Genomic DNA, 17,248 nt, shown 5'->3' on the forward strand with positions numbered 1-17,248 from the left:
CCCGCCCCCCCCCCCGCCCTGCCGTGCACTCTCGCTCTCTCTCAAATAAATAAATCTTTTAAAAAAAAAAAGAAAAGAAAGAAAATCCTCACCTTGTCCTTATAAGCCAAGTAATAAGGAGACAGAAAGAGCTTAAGCCAACAAAGGCCATATACAATGGCAAATGAAAATGGGGTAATATTAAATAGAAATAAATAGAAAAAGATACACAAACAGGAAAAGGTTGAGCAAAGTTAAAACAGTGATATCCACAGAAAAATCGCACTGGAGACAGAAAATACTAATGACTTGGTATAATAGTTAGTGTGAGGATTATAGCAGAACAGAAAGTATTCTCTTAAAATTTCTCGAATGAAAAAAAAGAAAAAGAAAGAAATTCCTCCAATGAATTATCAGAAATCCTAGAGTTCCGTCCTATTCTTATAGAGCTACTGCAACCTCAACATATGCCCCAATTTGAACATGTACAGATAGGCCGCACAATGCTGCCATATGCAGAGCAGACTTAATACTAAAAATTCCCTGAGAACAGTCAAACATTTTGATTGTTAAAGGTACCAACGGAAATGGCAGAGAAACTAAAACTAGTGCTATACTGTATTAGAAAGTGAAGAAGAGAGACAGCAGGTGTAATCAAAAACATAAGAATAAGTCGTTACAATATTTCAAGCTGAAAAATCAAGAAATAAAAATATAAGCATATTACTTAATACAATAAGGGAAAAACCACCCAAAGAATTAAAATAAAGCCACTTTAGTGACACAAATGAAAGGGACTCAAATTAGTAAAAGAAAAATTTATCTACTTTTCATTGTAAGATCTTCCTATTTGAATATGTGATACTTACGATGTTTTTTAATACTGCACATTTTTTCCAAATGAATTATGCCAAAGAATGAAGGAATCAGCTATTTTTTAAAAAATCTGTATCTTAAAGATCAAGTCCACCCCTCTGTTTTTACAAAGTGTCAAGTAAATTTGACAATTATAAAAGTTTCCATAAAAGCAGAACTGTAAGTAAAAAAATTGCTAAGCCAAGCCTTTCTTAAATGAGCATCTATCACTACAACATACAAAAGAAGTTCACTATTCCCTTATTTACACACAAAAGCTTATTTATTAGAAAGTACAATACAGATAACTGGAATACTTCGAAAACAATTTTTTAACATAACAAACATTTACTGAGTATCAACTGCATACAAGGTACCCTCAATCACAATTCTCCACCAAAACACAACATTCTATTTCCTAAAACAAATCATGGTCATCTAAGTAACTTAAGGGTGGCTGAACTCCTATCTGCACCACAAGCCTGAATATCTACAGCCAGATAACATATGAAAGAAAAACTTATATAGTACAAATTACAAAATCATAACCAAGACATGTATGGGATACTAAAGGAACAAGAATTATATGTGCATTTTTATACAAAATTACTTCTTCAATAGAATCTCTTTTATTCAATACACTAAACAGAGTCACTAGGCTACCTCAGGCATAGCAACAGTTTTACTATTTGGAATTTTTCTTTTCTGTTTGGAATTTAATATTACTTTTTTACTTTATGAATTCTTCTCTTGCCTTTTTAGTTCAAAATTAATACAAATTTACAGTACAATATATTTGTCTAAATGAGAATTTCTACTTGTATAGTAGAGATTTTCCATGACTAAACCCTTGTTTAACTACTCTTTTACCTGACACATATTGATGAAATATTTTTTTTAAAGGTCTTATTTACTTGAGAGAGAGAGCCTGCACACAAGCTGGGGTGGGGGGGAAGGCAAAAGGGAGAGGAAGAGAGACAATCTCAAGGAGACTCCGCACGGAGCGGGAAGCCCGATGCAGGGCTCAATTGCACGACCCTGAGATCATGACCTGAGCCAAAATCAAGAGTCAGAAACTCAACCGAGCCACCCAGTTCCCCTGAAATATATTTTAACTAAAATTCAAAACACAGGCATCACACATTTAGTACCAGATTCAACAGAAGCTTAGCATCTGACTCTACAATAGTCGGAAAAAAGTCATCTTGCCTATCCAATCAGAAAATCAAAAGACTCACAAGTTATTTAAGAGAATATCAGTCACCAACAAAAATGTTTTTTCCCATCCTGCATCAAGCTCCCATATCAAGATATGAGGTAATATTTGTAAAATAATAGAAATAAAGAAATTGGTACAGCTGAGCTATAAGCATAAGATATCATAACCTACCATACTATGATTACAAGTACAATTAACCTAAAATCTTTCAAATTACATATTTCAAATTCCATTCTGAGAAACAGTGTTAGTGATAAGATTTTAGCTGTGTTCTAAAAGATGATAAAGCTAAAAATCACTACTTTAAAATTAAAGTTATAACTGGATTATAAATATAAATTTTGCCACCCCATATTTGTAACACACTTAAAAATTAAACAAAGGCTCACCTTCATCCACAGAAAACTGACAGCTCTTATCATTGAAGAAAAGAATTTTCTTCTTATCAGGACGATTTACAAATAGTATCTGGTCCCCTAAAGCCTTAAAAGATTGAAAAAAAAAAAAAAAAAGTTTTTTTCAGTTAACTCCAAATTACCTCACCCCAAAAGATTTTTTGTTCTTTTTTTAAACGACAAAGGACTCTCCCATTTCTTTTAACCTTCAGTATACCATTAGGGTCTAATGCATCTAATTTTAGTTAAGTTTCTTTCATGAGCAGTTCTACTTTTATGGATTAATATTTCAAGACTTTTATTCTTAGAGAGCTTCCAAAGTACAAAAAGAAAAGTTACTTATTTTTGAAAAACAAAACCCAATCTATGTTTCAATTATGATTTGGGTCTACTGGATTCTTTTTATTCATCTAAGAAAAACTGTGGGATCTTAGTGGTCTTACTTTTCCTCTACCTTAAAATATTTTGCCATTTATTTATCACTACCCAGCAAGTATTTCCAATTATGCTTTAAAAAGCTACAATAGTAAAAAATGAAAGAATAATTAATTCACCTAGAAGTGTGATGCAACAGTGAAACCGCCATCCTTCAATTTTTTTACTGCATTGCCCAAACTGTTGCATCACCTTTCAAGAAGATATAAAAGACCAAAGAGTGGTCTTTGTTGTCTTTTGGCTTTCATTAAATATAGAGGACAATTCAGAATTTATTTCCTGATCCTCAGGGCAATGACAAGAAAACTGACAGAAAATACTTCACTATTATTAATAAATGAGAACAAGAATGCAAAAAGCCTGACAGTAGCACTCACTCTAGACTCTAATGGACGGTGAAATTCATCACAGAAATAAAGTCTAAAACTATGAGTCTTTAGATGACAATTGCTCAGATGAATAATCTCAAGCTTAAGAATTAATGACTGAATGCCAGATTTCTACGAACATAACAAAATGAGGTGTTTTCATTCAGTTAGTTATTCAACAGGAAAGAATTCACCATAGAATACTGTGTGATAAGAGCCCTTGCCATTTCACTTTGCTAAAAAGCCATACAATAGCATTCTTTCATCTTTTCCGATGAGTGTTTGCAAAAATATACTTGATTCAGGAGTTTGCTACGTTAAAATCTTAAAATTTCCAATAAAGCTGTTTTTCACCATCCCTTCATTCTTATTTATATAAATTATTCATGACACAAAAAACTCTGAAAAACAATTAAAAGACTTCAACGGGCCCAGGTGGTAATCATTAGATATGGTAAATAGTATGAAGATATGGTAAATCTAATGGTAATCATTAGATATGTAAAATAAACTAAGAACTCAAAAGACAGTGCAGAAAGGAATTAAAAACATAAATAAATGAAAAAATATCCATATTCATGAATTAGAAGACTTAATATTGTTAACATATCAATAATACTAAAGCAATATGCAGATTCAACACAATCCCTATCAAAATTCCAATGGTACTTTTTGAAGAAATGGAAAAATCCTTCCTGAAATTAATGTAGAGTCACAAAAGACTCTGACTAGCCAAAACAATCTTAAAAAAGAATAAAGTTGGAAGTCTGATAATTCCTGATTTCAAAACATATTATAGAAGATTCTGCAAAGAAGGCAAAGTAGGAAGCACCAGGAACCTGTCTCCCAACCTAGACAACAATTACACTGACAGCATCAGTCTCATGTAACTATTTTGAAACTCTGGAGTTTATCATTGCCTTGCAACTTCCAGGGGAAGACTCAGACAACGTTAAAGACATACAAAAACAACTACATAAACGAAGAAAATTAGAGTGACGATGCATGTCCTGGAAAAGACTTAGAAAAGTCCTTAAAAAAAATCTTAAGTTTACACCTCCAGCTAATCCTTAGCAGAGAGACAAGCGACAACAACCCAAAGCAAAAAGAATATAAAAAAACAGGAAAACCTGGAGAAAGAGAATCTGATATCCAGAGTTACTATATTATTAGATTCAAATGTCTAGTTTTCAACAACAAAAAAAATCACAAAGCATACAAAGAAACAGGAAACCATGGCCCATTTAATGAAAAAAATAAATCAACAGTCCCTAAAAAAGACCTGATGGTCAATATACTACACAAAGACTTTAAAACTGTCCTAGAGATGATCAAAGAACTGAAAGAAGATGTGAAGAAAGTCAAAACAATATATTAACAAAATGGAAATACTGATAATGAGATAGAAACCTAAAAAGAAATCACAAAGAAATTCTGGTGTTATAAGTACAATAAATGAATTGAAAATTTCACTACAGGGATTCAAAGGCATTTTTCAGTAGGGAGAAGAGAGAATTAGTGAACATGAAGATAAAAGAATGGAAATTATCAAGTTCAAGGAATTGACAAAAAGGATTGGGGCATCTGGATGGCTCAGTCAGTTAAGTGTCTGCCCTTGGCTCAGGTCATGATCCCAGGGTCCTGGGATTGAGCCCCACAGTCAGGCTCCTACAGGTAGCCTGCTTCTCCCTCTCTCCCCTGCTTGTGCTCTCACTATCTCTCTCTCTAATAAATAAAATCTTTAAAAAAAAAAAAAAAAAAGGAACTGACAAAAAGGATTGAAGGAAAAGTGAACAGATCCTAAGAGACTTCTGGGACATCAACAAGCAGAAAAAAGTACAAATTGTGGGAGTCCCAGCAGAAGAGAGAGAGAAAAGGGCAGAGAGCATATTTCAAAAAATAATGACTGAAAACTTCCCTAAGCTGAGGAAAAATATGAATAAAATAAACATCCAAGAAGCTCAATGAACTCAGAGACCCACACTGAGATACTTTATAAATAAACTTTCAAAAGACGAAGAGAATCTTGAAAGCAGCAAGAAGCAAACCAGCACACACAAGGAAGGGATCCTCAAAAAGATAACATTTCTCATCAGAAACTTTAGAGGCCAAGGGCACCTGGTGGCTCAGTCAGTCAAGCATCTGACTCTTGTTTCACCTCAGGTCATGATCTAAGGGTCATGAGATCAATCCCTGTGTCAGGCTCTATGCTCAGCACAGAGTCTGCTTAAGATTCTTTCCCCCTCCATCTCCCTTCCCCTCTACTCTTCCTCCCAACTCGCACTCTCACGTGGGGTGGGGAGGGGAGGGGAGGAGGAGGAGGGAGGGAGGGAGGGAGGGAGGGAGGGAGGGAGGGAGGAAGGAAAAGAAAAGAAACTTTAGAAGCCAGAAAGTAGCAGCTGATATATTCAAAATGCTGAAAGAAAAATCTGTGAACCCAGAATCTTCTATCCAGCAAACCTATCCTTCAAAGGTGAGAAAAAAATTAAGATATTCCCAGATAAAAATAAAAAAGCTGAGGGAGTTCATTACCACTGGATCTACCAGGCAAGAAATGTACAAGGGAGTCCTGCAAGATAACATGAAAGAATCAGTAAGTCAAAGTTAATATGAAGAAATAAAGATCTCACTAAAGGTAAATACTAAATACAAGTGCAATTATAAAAGCTAGTATCACTGCAGCAAAAGTTTGTAACTACACTTTTTGTTCTCTACAGATTTAAGAGACTAATACAATTTTAAAAAGCAATTATCAGTCTAATAATAACTAGTATCACTGTAACTGTTTTGTACCTCCAAATTTTGTCTTCTACATAATTTAAGAGACTAAGAGATTTAAAAGACTTATTAGTGTATGTTTTGGAGCAATGTGTGAAGATGTAATTTTATGACCTTTACCAAAAAAGGGGGTGGGAATGGAGCTGTAAAGGAGTAGAGTTTTAATATGCTACTGAAGTTAGGCTAATAGAAATACAAACCAATACAAATGTTGTAACTTTAGGATGTTAAATATAATCCCCATGGTAACCACAAGGAAAACAGCTAGAGAATATACATGAAGGAAATAAGAAAGGAATTTAAACATTTCAATATTAAAAAAATCAACTGGGTGGCTCAGTTAAGTATCCAACTCCTGATTTCGGCTCAGGTCATGATCTTGGAGTTGTGAGATGGAGCCCCCTTTCCGGCTCCATGCTGGGTGTGGAGCCTGCTTAAGATTCTCTCCCTCTCCCTCTGTCCTTCCCCACCCCGCCGTCTCTCTCAAAAAAAAAACAAAAAACAAAAAAACAGAAGCTCTACTAAATACAAAACAGTAACTCAGCAAAAGAACAAAAACGCAAGAAGGCATACAGAAAACTAATAGCAAAATGACATCCCCTCCTAAGTAATTAAAAAGTAAGAAGATTAAAACTCTGCAATCAAAAGACATTCCAGGCAGCCTCACAGCAAGCATCTGAGCCCCTCCAAAACACATCCCCCCACCACCCAGTGGGCAGCTTCCAACGGCACCAGCAATCCACCCCCAAATGGCCCCTACTCTGGGGAGGCCAGCCATGTACACTAGAGTGCCTGCAGCCGTTGCAGCCGGGCCTCTCAGCCAGATGGGTCAAAGCCATCCCCATTCACCAGTGTACCACTAGCAGCTGCCGCCTGGCCTCACAGCCACAAAGGAGGACAGTCCTGCACATCAACAAGTTCACACCAACTGTGGCCCAGACAAAACAGAGTGCACACAGCCCACAAAGGGAATACCCCTGGGGTACCTGCCTCAGGTGATGAGGGGGGTCTACACTGCTGAGGCCCACAAGACACCTTTTACATAAAACGACTCCTTCAAAACAGGGAAACAGGTGCCTGGGTGGTTCAGTCAGTCAAGCATCTGCCTTCAGTTCAGGTCATGATCCCAGGGTTCTGGGATCGAGCCCCACATGGGGCTCCCTGCTCAGCAGGAAGCCTGCTTCTCCCTCTCCCTCTGCCTGCTGCTCCCTCTGCTTGTACTCTCTCTGTCAAATATATAAAAAATCTTTAAAAAAACAAAAACAAAAACAGGGAAACATAACTGATCTAATATACAGAAACTCACACAGCTAGGCAAAGTAAGGAGAGAGAGGAATATATTCCAGAAGAAAACAAAACAAAAACAAAAAAACAAAAAACCCTAAATGAAATGCAGGTAAGCAATCTACCAAATATGAAGCTCAATGTCATGACCAAAAATATGTTCATCGAACTCAGAAGAAAAACAGAAGTATACAGTGAGAACTTCAACAAAGAGAAAATTTAAAAAGAGAGCTGAAAAAATCAGAACTAAAGAATACAGTAACTGTATGAAAAACACAGTAAACGGAATCAGTTGCAGATCAGATGATACAGAAGAACGGATCAGTGATCCATTAAGACAGGGTAGTAGAAATCACCCAATCAGAACAGCAAAAAGAAAAACAAATCATATATCTAATTAGGGGTTAATATCCCAAATATATAAGGAACTCATGGAACTTAATATTAAAAAACAAACAATTTAAAAATTGGAAGAGGATCTCAATAGACATGTTTCCAAAGAACATGCCTACACATGGCCACAAACATGCTCAACGTCATGATCTGGGAAATGCAAAACCACAATGAGGTATCATCTCACACCTGTCAGGACAGCCATTATTAAAAAGATTAGATGTAACTGTTGGAGAAAATGTGGAGAAAAGGGCAATCTCAGGTACTGTTGGTGGGAATGTAAATTGGTGCAACCACTATGGAAAACAATATAGAAGTGCCTCAAAATATTAAAAATAGAACAACCATATGCTCCAGTAATCCAGTTCTAGTACTTATCCAAAGAAACCGAAAACACTTAACTCAAAAAGATGTATGCATCCCCTTGTACACAGCATTATTCACAATAGCCAAGATACAAAAACAACCCAGTGTCCACTGATGGATAATCGGATAAAGAAAATATGATACACACACACACACACACAAATGGAATATTATCTAGCCATAAAAGAAGAAATCTTGCCATCTGTAATAAAATGGATAGACCTTGAAGGCATTATGGTAAGTGAAATAAAGGAGACAAATATGGTATTATCTCATCTTTACGTGGAATCTAAAAAAAAAGAAAAAAGCCCTGGTGGTTGCCAGACACAGCGGGTGTGGGATGGGGGAAATGCATGAAGTAGTCAAAAGGTGCACACTATCAAGTCATGGGGATGTAATGTACAGCATGGTAACTATAATTAATACTGTACTGCATATTTAAAAGCTGTTGAGAGAATAAATTTTGAAAAGTTCTCATCACTAAAAAAAATTTGGTGCTATGTATGGTGACAGATGTTAATCACACTTACTGTGGTGATCATTTCACAATATATGCAAATACTGAACGATTATGTTATACACCTGAAATATACTGTTATATGTTTCAAAACAGAACTGTTAGACTAAAAGAACTCATCAAAGTAGCAGGATACAAGGTCAACACACAAAAATCAGTTGCATTTCTATACACTAACAATGAACGATCTGAATGGAAATTACAGAAAACAATCCTATTCACAAAAGCATCAAAAAGAATAAGATACTTAGGAATTAACTTAAAGAGGTGAAGGACTTGCACCATGAAAACTATAAAACACTGCTGAAAGGGGGCGCCTGGATGGCTCAGTCGGTTAAGCGGCTGCCTTTGGCTCAGGTCATGATCCCAGGGTCCTGAGATTAAGCCCCGCATTGGGCTCCCTGCTCAGCAGGGAGTCTGTTTCCTCCTCTTCCTCTGCCCTTCCCTTTGCTGGTGCTTGCTTGCTTTCTTTTTTTTTTTTTTTAATTTAAAAGATTTTATTTATTTGGCAGAGAGAACCAGAGAGCACAAGCTGGGGGAATTGCAGAGGGAGAAGCAGAAGCAGGCTCCCCACTGAGCAGGGAGCCTGATGCAATGTGGGGCTTGATCCCAGGCCCTGGGATCAAAACCTGAGCAGAAGGAAGACACCCAACCGACTAAGCCACCCAGGCACCCCCCTCTCTTTCTCAAATAAATAAAATCTTAAAAAATAAATAAAAATAAAACACTGCTGAAAAAAATTAGACGACAAAACATGCCAGGTTTACAGATTAAGATGTAGATACTACCCAGGGGCTCCTGGGTGGCACAGCGGTTAAGCATCTGCCTTCAGCTCAGGGCGTGATCCTGGCATTATGGGATCGAGCCCCACATCAGGCTCTTCCGCTATGAGCCTGCTTCTTCCTCTCCCACTCCCCCTGCTTGTGTTCCCTCTCTCGCTGGCTGTCTGTCAAATAAATAAATAAAATCTTTAAAAAAAAAAAAAAAAAAAGATGTAGATACTACCCAAAGCGATCTACAGATTCAACGCAATCCCTATCAAAATCCCAATGATGTTTTTTGCAGAAACAGAAAAACCTATCCTAAAATTCATATGGAATCTCAAGGGACTCCAAATAATCAAAACAATCTTGAAAAGGAAGAACAAAGATGGAGGATTTACTTCCTAATTTCAAACCTTCCTACAAATCTACAGTAATTTAAACCGTAGTATTGGCATAAAGACTGTGGTAGAGAGAGCCCAGAAATAAATCGTCACATGTATGGTCAAACGACTTTTGACAAAGGTACCAGGACATTCAATAGGGAAAGGACAATCTTTTCAACAATAAGTGCTGGAAACTGGATATTCACATACAAAAGAATGAAACTTGACCCTTACCTAACATCATATATGAAAATTAACTTGAAATGGATTAAGAGACCTAAATGTAAGATCTAAAACTATAAAACTCTTAAGAAGAAAACTTAGGGCAAAAAGCTTCTAATCTTGGATTTGGCAATTATTTCCTGGAAATGCCACTAAAGGCAACAAAAGGGAAGAAAAGAAAAAAAAAGACAAGTATGACTACACAAAAATTTTAGCATTTGGTACATTAACAGTATCAATGGAGTAGAAAGAAAGGCAGCTCAGAATGGGAGAAAATACTTGCAAATCATGTTTCTAATACGTGATTAATATCCAGAATACATAAAGAACTCCTATGACTCAAGGACAAGTTAAACAACTCAATTCGAAAATAGGCAAAAGATTTGACAGACATTTCTCCAAAGAATATATACAAATAGGCAATAAGTACATGAAAATATCCTCAGTATCACTAATTATCAGGGAAATACAAATCAAAACTACAATGAGATTACACCTCACATCCATTAGAATGGCTACTATAAAAAAAAAAAGTGTTGGCAAGGACATGAAAAATCTGAACCCTTGTGCACTGTTGGCAAGAATATAAAATGGTAAAGCCGCTGTGGAAAACAATACGGTGGTTCCTCAAAAAATTAAAAACAGAATTACCATATTATTCAGCAATTCCACTTCTGTTTACATACCCTAAAAAACGGAAAGCAGAGGGGCACCTGGGTGACTTGGTTAAGCATCTGACTCTTGATTTCAACTCAGGTCAAGATCTCAGGGTCATGAGATCTGGCCCCGCATCAGGCTCCATGCTCAGCATGAAGTCTATCTGTCCCTCTCCCACCCCCCACTTGTGTACACTCTCTGAAATAAATAAATAATCTTCTAAAAACTAAATTTAAAAAAAAATTGAAAGCAGAGTCTTGAAGAGAGATTTTTACAAACATGTTAATAGCAGCGTTATCCCCAATAGTTCAAAAGTGGGAGCAACCAAACAGATAAGCAAACTGGTGTATGCATACAATGCAGTATTTCCAGCCTTAAAAAGGAAGGAAATGCTGATGAATGATGCAACATGGAGGAACCTTGAGTATACTGTGCTGGGTGAAATAGGCCAATCACAAGACAATAGTGTATAATTCTACTTATCTGAGTTACTTAGATTAGTCAAAATCACAGAAAGTAGAATGTTGCTTGCTAGGGACTGGCAAGTGGGATAAGGAAAGCTGTTTAGTGGATTTAGAGTTTCAGTTTTACAAAATGTAAAAGTTCTGGATTATCTCTTGCACGACAATGTGAATACACTTAACACTAATGAACTGTACTCTTACGCATGCTTAATATGTCAAACTTTACCTTATGTGATAGTTTTCACTACAATTTTTTTAAAAAATTTTTAACTAAAAACCAACCCTGATGAGTAGCTCATTCAACACATACCTTAAAAATAAATCCTATTTCAAATCTGAAGAGTATTCTGCTTCAGGTAATGGCCAAGTCCCTCCTAAGTTTTGTTTTGTTTTTTAGAGAAAACTTACTATAAACTCTGGATATTTTCAAAAGAGTTCAAAGAACAAAAAAGATGTATTATATGTCACCCACTGCAAAGAAGACGAAGTTTAGAGTTTGAGTCTAGCCAAGATAACTGCCCATTTGTACATAAAAACCATCAAAAACACTCTGGAGAAATATTACAGAAGCCTGACTCCTTATTACACATTAATTCGCAATATTTAAGACTCAACAGAAATTAGACACACCAAGCAACAGGAAAACATGACCCATTCTCAAGAGACAAAGTGGAGACCACCTGGAAAACAGGCTTATAATGAATGGGAAAAAAAAATCTCAGCAAAGAAACAAAACATAAAAAGGAATGAAAAGTCTAGAACTGAAAAATACTACCTCTAAAACAGAAAATTCACCAGTGGGAATTCACAACAAATTAGAGGTAAAGAAGAAAAGTCCATGAACTTGACAATACATCAAAATAAAACAGAACAAAAAAACCTGAAAAAAAATGAACAGAGCCTCAATGACTTGTAGGATAACACGTGTCACTAATTACCAAGAAGTACAGGAGAGAAAGGAGCAAGTTTTACTCCACAGGTAACAAGACAAATGAACCATCAACAATTAACATCAACCGTGAAGAATAGAGACTAGCAGCCTTTCCAATTGAGTTCCAACTTTAAACTGGAAATGTAATCTGCATGGCCTTCTCTGATAGCCTTTTAGGAATTAAAAGAGCCAGATTATCTATCAGTCAATGCTTTCATGTTTAATACCTCTGGCTCCTCAGGTTAGCACTGTCTACGAGCATTGTTGAAGCAGCTCTTGTATACAAACCTAACAACTTCTGAGAAAGACTAATGACTTTGAGAAAAACTTTCCAGAAATATTCTGAAGACGCGATCTTACCAAAAACAACACAAAAGGGAGCTGTCGAAGTTACACAAAAATGGCTGCGCTCTGTCCTGCTCTGTAGCACAGGACCCAAATTTGAAATCTTCAACTGACTCACCACAACCCCAAGTATATATAATGGAAACTTTAAAAATAAAAATTTAAAAACACTTGCTGTTTTCTTAAAACAAGACATTATTAATTCAAATTATACTAAGGCATAGAAAGAAAAGAGAGGTTACCTTGACCGCTTTCTGGGAATTGGGGAGTCCTTCCTCTATGTCTTCTAAAAGAATTCCTCCTAAGCCTCGCTGGTCATGCTTATCTAACAGCCTAAGCAGGGCTTTCTTATCTTTCAAGTTGTATTTGGGCTTGAAGGCATACTTCCCATCTATTACTTCAATTTTGGGGTTATTGACTAATGCCTGTAACAGTGACACAATTTGGATATATTAACAAAAGGAAACCCCATACACACCTTAAATTCTACTAATTATTTTTAAAATATCGATACCCAATACAATTGTAAATTAAAAGTATTTCGTGAATACCAACTAACAGAACTAAAATACTGGACATCAGGATCCAAAAATCAGTAAGTAGAGATCAGCATGTTGCTCACATTTTATAAAAGAAACTTTTTATTATTAAATTCTTTAGATGAGAAAAACCATTTTATCACGACTGATTTGAAGAAACTGTACCCATATTCTTTTGAAAATAAAAGATAAAAAAGAATAAATGCCAATTAATATTAATAGACAAAGTGAACTGGGTATTGCCTACCCCACCCTCAGAGTATAGTTTATCACATACTGGCATTATGTGTGAAACATAACCCTGGGATAAATATACCAAGTCTGCCCCGCCTGGTAACAAATGGCACCTACAGGTGTGGAAGGAACTGAAAAGCACCAAACTAGTGCATATAAGAAATTTACCTATAATGGCAGCTTGAGAATGAAACTGAGTAGGAATGCAGGAATTACTGAATATAAATCTATTCCTAGTCAGTTCTGCTGTACAGCTACTACCAGAAGGAAAGCTCTTCAAGGAAGAGCTACCCTATTTATTTTCTTCTGCAGCTGCCAGCCTGACCCTGGAAAGGAGAAAGAGAAGAAACATAGAAGAAAGGAGGGAGAACAGAATAGTAATAAAAATAATTTTTAACTAATGTTGGTAGTCTATGAAATTTGAGGATTAAGTAAAGCAACAGAATCTCAATGTGGATTACAACTATTTGTATATTACTAATACGATGAACTATAATATTAACTGTTGATTTTGTATTACAAAAATCAAGAACAATATTTTGCTCAGTAAAATTATTGAATTACATTTTAGGAGTTTTACATTTGATCTTAGACTACAACAATGGTCACAGAAAATATACTTCTTAACCGTCATTTCATATTTAAATAGAAAAGATGGAAATATGTGAATTTAAAATGCTGTTCATTTCCAAATTAGCAGAGTCAGTGATTATTGTGGGGCTTCTTTTCTTCCAATGATGTGTGTACACACACACTGTAAGGATAAGTTTTCCAAGTAATCTGTCAGAAGCAGTAACATCACCATCAAGTCATAATAGCAGTAGGAGTCTAGTAAATATCTCACTACCTCTACACTACCTCATGGTTTAAATGTTCTAAAACAGGGGCGCCTGGGTGGCTCAGTCGTTAAGCGTCTGCCTTCGGCTCAGGGCATGATCCTAGCATTCTGGGATCGAGCCCCACATCAGGCTCCTCTGCTGGGAGCCTGCTTCTTCCTCTCCCACTCCCCCTGCTTGTGTTCCCTCTCTCGCTGGCTGCCTCTCTCTCTGTCAAATAAGTAAATAAAATCTTTAATAAATAAATAAATAAATATTCTAAAAATAAAAACAATACAACTCTAAATTAAGCAATTAAAAAAGTATCAATTATTCTTAAATGGAACTAGTACAATGACTGATTTTCTTTATAGTTTTTTATGCTAAGTCTTTGACATTTTAAATAGATACATAAGTTAAGAAAGTCAACAAATCAAACCACCTTAAAAAATGTGTATGTTTAATAAACAAAAACAAAGACCCTATACCAATTCTTTTAAGAAAAAATAAAAAATAATTACCAGATTTCAGTATATTAAAAACCTTAGTTATAGCAAATATTTCATGGTAACTAGTTTTTTAACTCCATTTTAAACCTATTCTTACCTCTGTCATTAGCCATTGTTTCTGCTTAAGTCCTATATCTAAATGTTGTGTTTCATCCAAAATTTCTTCTAAAGTGAGAGGATGTGTATCTCCTCGCTGATGCCGTGTCTATTGAGGGAAGAAGTTGTTATTAGGAGACAGTTTTAAAATGCTAGATGCATTAAGTAATAAGTATACAAGCAAGTATTAAGTAACAGATACAAGCAAGTGAATCTTTCAGGAATGTAGAACATGTATTATTTGAGGCAATACAATTATAGTGATGAAGAGAATGGATGAAGAGAATCAGAACCAAGTTCAAACTCGTAGCTCTATAAAATCAAATGATAAACAGAGAAAAAATATCTTCAACTCATATCACAAACAGCTAATCTTCCTAATAAATTTTTTTCTAAGACTTTATTTGAGAGAGAGAGTGAGCAAGTACAAGAAGGGGGAGCGGCAGGCACAGGGAGAAGCAGACACCCAACTGAGCAAAGAGCCCCTATGTGGGGCTCGATCCCAGGACTCTGGGATCATGACCTGAGCTGAAGGCAGAAGCTTAACCAACTGAGCCACTCAGACGCCCCTCTTCCTAATATTTTAACAGCCCCAAAAACCTAAGAGGAAAATGACCTAAAGACAGGAACACATAAGTCATAGAAAAGGAAGAGGTGCCTGGGTGGCTCAGTCAGTTAAGCTTCCAACTCTTGATTGCAGTTCAGGTCATGGTCTCAAAGTCTTGAGATCAAGCCCCACATCAGTCTCCGCACTCAGCAGGAGTCTGCCTGAGATTCTCTCTCCCTCTCTGCCCCTCCCCCCTGCGCACGCACTCTCTAAAACGAATAAATCTTTAAAAAAAAAAAATCACAGAGGGGCGCCTCAGTGGCACTGTCAATTTAAGTGTTCAACTCTTGCTTTCGGCTCAAGTCATGATCTCATGGGTCGTGGGATCAGCCCCATGTGGGGCTCTGTGCTCAGTAGGGAGTCTGCTTGAAGATCCTCCACCTCTGCCCCTCTCTCTGCTCATGCACTCTTTAAAATACTCTTTTTTAAAAAATGAAAAATGGACCTCTGTTGAGTAATTATACAAAGTAAATTTTATCAAAATTTTAATATACATGAGTTTTTCTAATCAACTGTGTGCTAATAATTGTGATAGTACTTAGAACTTTAGAGTCACAAGAAAAAAAAAAAAAAAGAAAAAATGTTTAAGATTTTATTTATTTGACAGAGAGAGAGACAGCCAGCGAGAGAGGGAGCAGAAGCAGGGGGAGTGGGAGAGGAAGAAACAGGCTTCCCGTTGAGCAGGGAGCCCAATGCGGGGCTCAATCCCAGGACCCCCGGATCACGCCCTGAGCCAAAGGCAGACACTTAACGACTGCGCCACTCAGGCGCCCCAAGAAAAACATTTCTAACATATATATATATTAATGTGGCAAAAATGTCTGATAGATGATGATTAAAATATTTTCAAGCATGGGGTGCCTGGGTGGTTCAGTCGGTTAAGTGGCTGCCTTTGGCTCAGGTCATGATCTCAGGGTCCTGATCTTCCTCTGCCCTCCCACACTGTGCTCTCTCTCTCTCAAATAAATAAAATCTTTAAAAACATATTTTCGGACATAAAAGTACATAACATTAGGCTAAAATGCAGTGGAAGTAACAGAACAGACTTACAAACTCAAAAGGAAAATAATTAAAATTTCCAATCATGTTTTTTATAATTTTTTTTAAGATTTATTTGTTCTAGAGAGAGTGCGCACACACGTGGGGGGGGGGTCTAAAGCAGGCTCCGCACTGAGCACAGAGCCCAATGTGGAGCTCGATCTCACACCTTGAGATCACGACCTGAACAATGCCAAGAGTCAGTCACCCAACCGCCTGTGCCACCCAGAAGCAGTTTTTATATTTTTAATAAATAATGGGATTTAGATCCCCTTAGATAAATGCAAAAGAGGTATTTTGTTGAAATATTACAATATGCCAGAAATTCCAACCTTTGTCACTATCTCAACTCTTGCTGAAAAACTGTCAAATTTAAATATGTGCAAAGTGATACACAATTTCTCAAAACTGTTCCAGGAAATAATTGAGCACAAATTTGAAGATCACAGGCCTAAAGAAAGTTCTGAAAGTAAGGATCATCTAGATTAGTGAAGACTGAATTAACAGAGTAGCAAAAACATGGCATTTGGGAGCGCCTGGGTGGCTCAGTCATTAAGCATCTGCCTTCGGCTCAGGTCATGATCCCAGGGTCCTGGGATCGAGCCCCGCATTGGGCTCCCTGCTCAACGGGAAGCCTGCTTCTCCGTCTCCCACTCCCCCTGCTTGTGTTCCTTCTCTCGCTGCCTCTTTCTCTGTCAAATAAATAAAATCTTTAAAAAAAAACAAGCCAAAACAAACAAACAAACATGACATTTGAATGTCAATCTTCAAGAGACTAACAGCCGTGAAGGCATACTTTTTTCTGGGCAGTCCCACCAACAGTGCTATAACTAGCATATAGTAGGGTTTAATAATTGCTTACCATATGGGGGAATGGGTGGATGGATGAATGAACAGGGAATATGTGTCAAAGTGTATTACTTGATAATGGGAAATTATAAACTAACAGATTTCTACTACAAATCAAATACAAACTAAAGATTTGAGAAACAGCCAGACACTAAGCCTCTTATATTACAAAAGCCCTAACATAAAAACTTGATTTACATTTTAAG

General features: G+C 36.6%; 1 protein-coding gene across 2 annotated transcripts in view; it reads right to left on the reverse strand.

Annotated features, from left to right (window-relative positions):
- Window positions 1–17,248, reverse strand: part of GTF2E2 (general transcription factor IIE subunit 2) — a 63,125-nt gene that overhangs the window by 21,446 nt on the left and 24,431 nt on the right. For both annotated transcript variants that reach the window (XM_026508375.4, XM_048226214.2), the window contains exons 4-6: window positions 14,550–14,657; window positions 12,598–12,780; window positions 2,443–2,536 (exon numbers count right to left, since the gene is read on the reverse strand). In XM_026508375.4, the coding sequence (XP_026364160.1) occupies window positions 2,443–2,536; window positions 12,598–12,780; window positions 14,550–14,657 (385 nt within the window). The remainder of the gene's footprint in view (window positions 1–2,442; window positions 2,537–12,597; window positions 12,781–14,549; window positions 14,658–17,248) is intronic.

Source organism: Ursus arctos, unplaced genomic scaffold, assembly GCF_023065955.2.
Source record: "Ursus arctos isolate Adak ecotype North America unplaced genomic scaffold, UrsArc2.0 scaffold_27, whole genome shotgun sequence".
Taxonomy (NCBI): Eukaryota; Metazoa; Chordata; class Mammalia; order Carnivora; family Ursidae; genus Ursus; species Ursus arctos.